The sequence below is a fragment of the Volvox carteri genome (assembly GCF_000143455.1).
Source record: "Volvox carteri f. nagariensis unplaced genomic scaffold VOLCAscaffold_31, whole genome shotgun sequence".
Taxonomy (NCBI): domain Eukaryota; kingdom Viridiplantae; phylum Chlorophyta; class Chlorophyceae; order Chlamydomonadales; family Volvocaceae; genus Volvox; species Volvox carteri.
Genome location: NW_003307574.1, coordinates 159,802 through 161,961, shown reverse-complemented (window position 1 = coordinate 161,961; position 2,160 = coordinate 159,802). Strand labels below are relative to the sequence as shown.

The 2,160-nt window shown below is 53.6% G+C and overlaps 1 protein-coding gene across 1 annotated transcript in view; it reads right to left on the bottom strand.

Moving 5' to 3' along the window:
• Positions 1 to 2,160, bottom strand: part of VOLCADRAFT_105603 (uncharacterized protein) — a gene marked incomplete at its 5' end in the record, with an annotated part of 3,027 nt that extends 867 nt beyond the window's left edge. Inside the window, one exon of the mRNA XM_002952576.1 lies at positions 1,828 to 2,160. Coding sequence (XP_002952622.1) covers positions 1,969 to 2,160 — 192 coding nt within the window. The remainder of the gene's footprint in view (positions 1 to 1,827) is intronic.

Sequence of the window (2,160 nt, the reverse complement as noted above, 5' to 3'; positions counted from 1 at the left end):
GGCTTTCATAGGATTGGCACTTCCTGTTATTAACAAGTCACGCATGGAGCAAAAGGACGCCTCGCCGGTGGAAGGTATGGTTGCATGGCTAGATTTTTATTTTAGGCAAAATGTTCCAGAGCTGTCGCCCATTTGCTGCCACCTTGAAATTGACGACTCCGGTCAATTTCGCAAGGATGAAACTTCCTAAAATCTTGCTTGGATCGATATATCCCAAATAGTATGTGTGGATGAGCCCTTTGGGCGAGCTGCACGTTGAGTTGACTACTAGCCATTTAGGTCAAACGCACCTGACCTAGTAGGACAGAGCTTGTGGACTATGGATGAGGACACAAGATACAGACCAACGCCTCCGGTGAGCTTGTCATGAGGTCGTTGATACCAAAATGACCTGTTATGCCCAGACCTGTAGGTGCGCCTATCGTAACCTGGCTGTGATTTGTGGTATCTCGGTAGCGCCACACATGCTGTCCTGGCCTTCCTTGTTGGTGGCTGCTGGCCAAAACCCTTGGGGCTCCCTCACCTTCTCATGGCTAGGTTTAATCCTTGGCCCCCCTCGCAGTCAAGAACAGATCAGGACAGGACAGGTCAGGTCAGGCACTACTGGTGGTAGAGCACGCACCATTGCCTCCCCGGGAACACCTTAAAAGAACTCTTCCAGCTTTCGCACTGACGGGAACACTTACATGGCTATAGCAGAAAGCTACATATCCACATACCAAGATCGGGCTTTCAACTTCAACTTAGACTTACAATGTTCATAAAATGGTCCGCTTAAATAGTCATAATAGCGCGCCATTGTCTCACACGGAGAACCACAGGATCAAGCTCCACTAGCTCCGAAGTTTCGACATGGTCTCAGAAGCGCGCGCTAACGAACTGCAAAACCTTACAGTACCAAAGCTGTCAATAGTGAGAACGTGAAATCTGTTGTTGCGCAGCTGGTACTACAGAAGAAGTTTCCTGCGTGGTTCGTACCTACTCTTGGGCACCGACGGAAGGGGGAGGGACTTCACGTTAAGCACGCGGGTCGGTCGGTCTCCTTCCGCACGAAGAATGAGGCAGATGGTTACACTCAGCCAGCGTGCAAGTATCGTTTCGCCGTCCTGTTCGTGTGCGGACAGACACGCGACGGCAGCAATGGCAGGTGCGAGGGGGTATAGAACTGGAGGTCCAGGCCGGACAGGTCAGGCAAGTGTAGTATCGGTAGGTGTCCATGGGCATTGCGTGCATTCGGGCAGAAGTGTGTATGCAGTTATACATAGTGCATCTTTTCATTGAATGTGTTGTGCCATTCTCCTGACGGCCCCATGTGCATTTCCAAGCATGCTCTGATCGCGAATCTTTGAAAGTGGTTTAGGACACGCTGTGCTTTGTCGCAACTTATATGAAGACGACTGGAGAGTTGAACATTGAACAAATGAATGCATGTACGTCATTTCCCTCGGCTCTTGCAGGTGTGGTGCCGTGGCAGTAGTGGGACAGCTCTGGACAAACAAGGATGACGAGATGCATGGCAATCGAGTAGAGAGTACGAAATAACCTAATGCAGTCATCGTCAACAGAAAACGTAAGCCTCCAGCCTCACGCCGACTCTCTTACCTACCATTCATATTTTCTACCTCGTTCACAAGACTCCGCCGCGTTGCCTCTAGTTCGGCTCGTGCCACAGGTAACTTCGCTCGTCGCTACTTTGCCATTCACCTTCGCCTCCACCCAGCCTCTGCTTCTCCACAGAAGCGGCGACCTCCTTCGCCGTTGTTACGCCTCGTCTATGCGACTCCTCATCATCCGGCTGGGTCTTCTGCCTACCCGGTGCGCGCCCCCTCCCTCTGCGCATCCGTTTCTCCGGCCCTCTCTTACGGTTGCCTACCTTACTGCAGGACTCGCCCCTTGCCTGTCCTGTGCCGGGTAGGCTTTCCTTGCCTCCCCCGGCCCTACTTGGGGCGCCCCTCTCTGGCTCGTCAACTACCTTACTTCCGTCCGTCCCTGCCCCTCGGGGGCCCAACCCCTCCGCCCTTTCTGTGGGCCCGATGCCCGCTCTGGACTTGTCTCACGCCCCCGGCCTCTCTGATGCTGCCCCCCCGGTAGGCTTGCTCCTGCGCCTGGGTCCTGTCTCTTCTTTCCGTCGCGCTTACCTCTCCTACCTTCTTCTGCCCT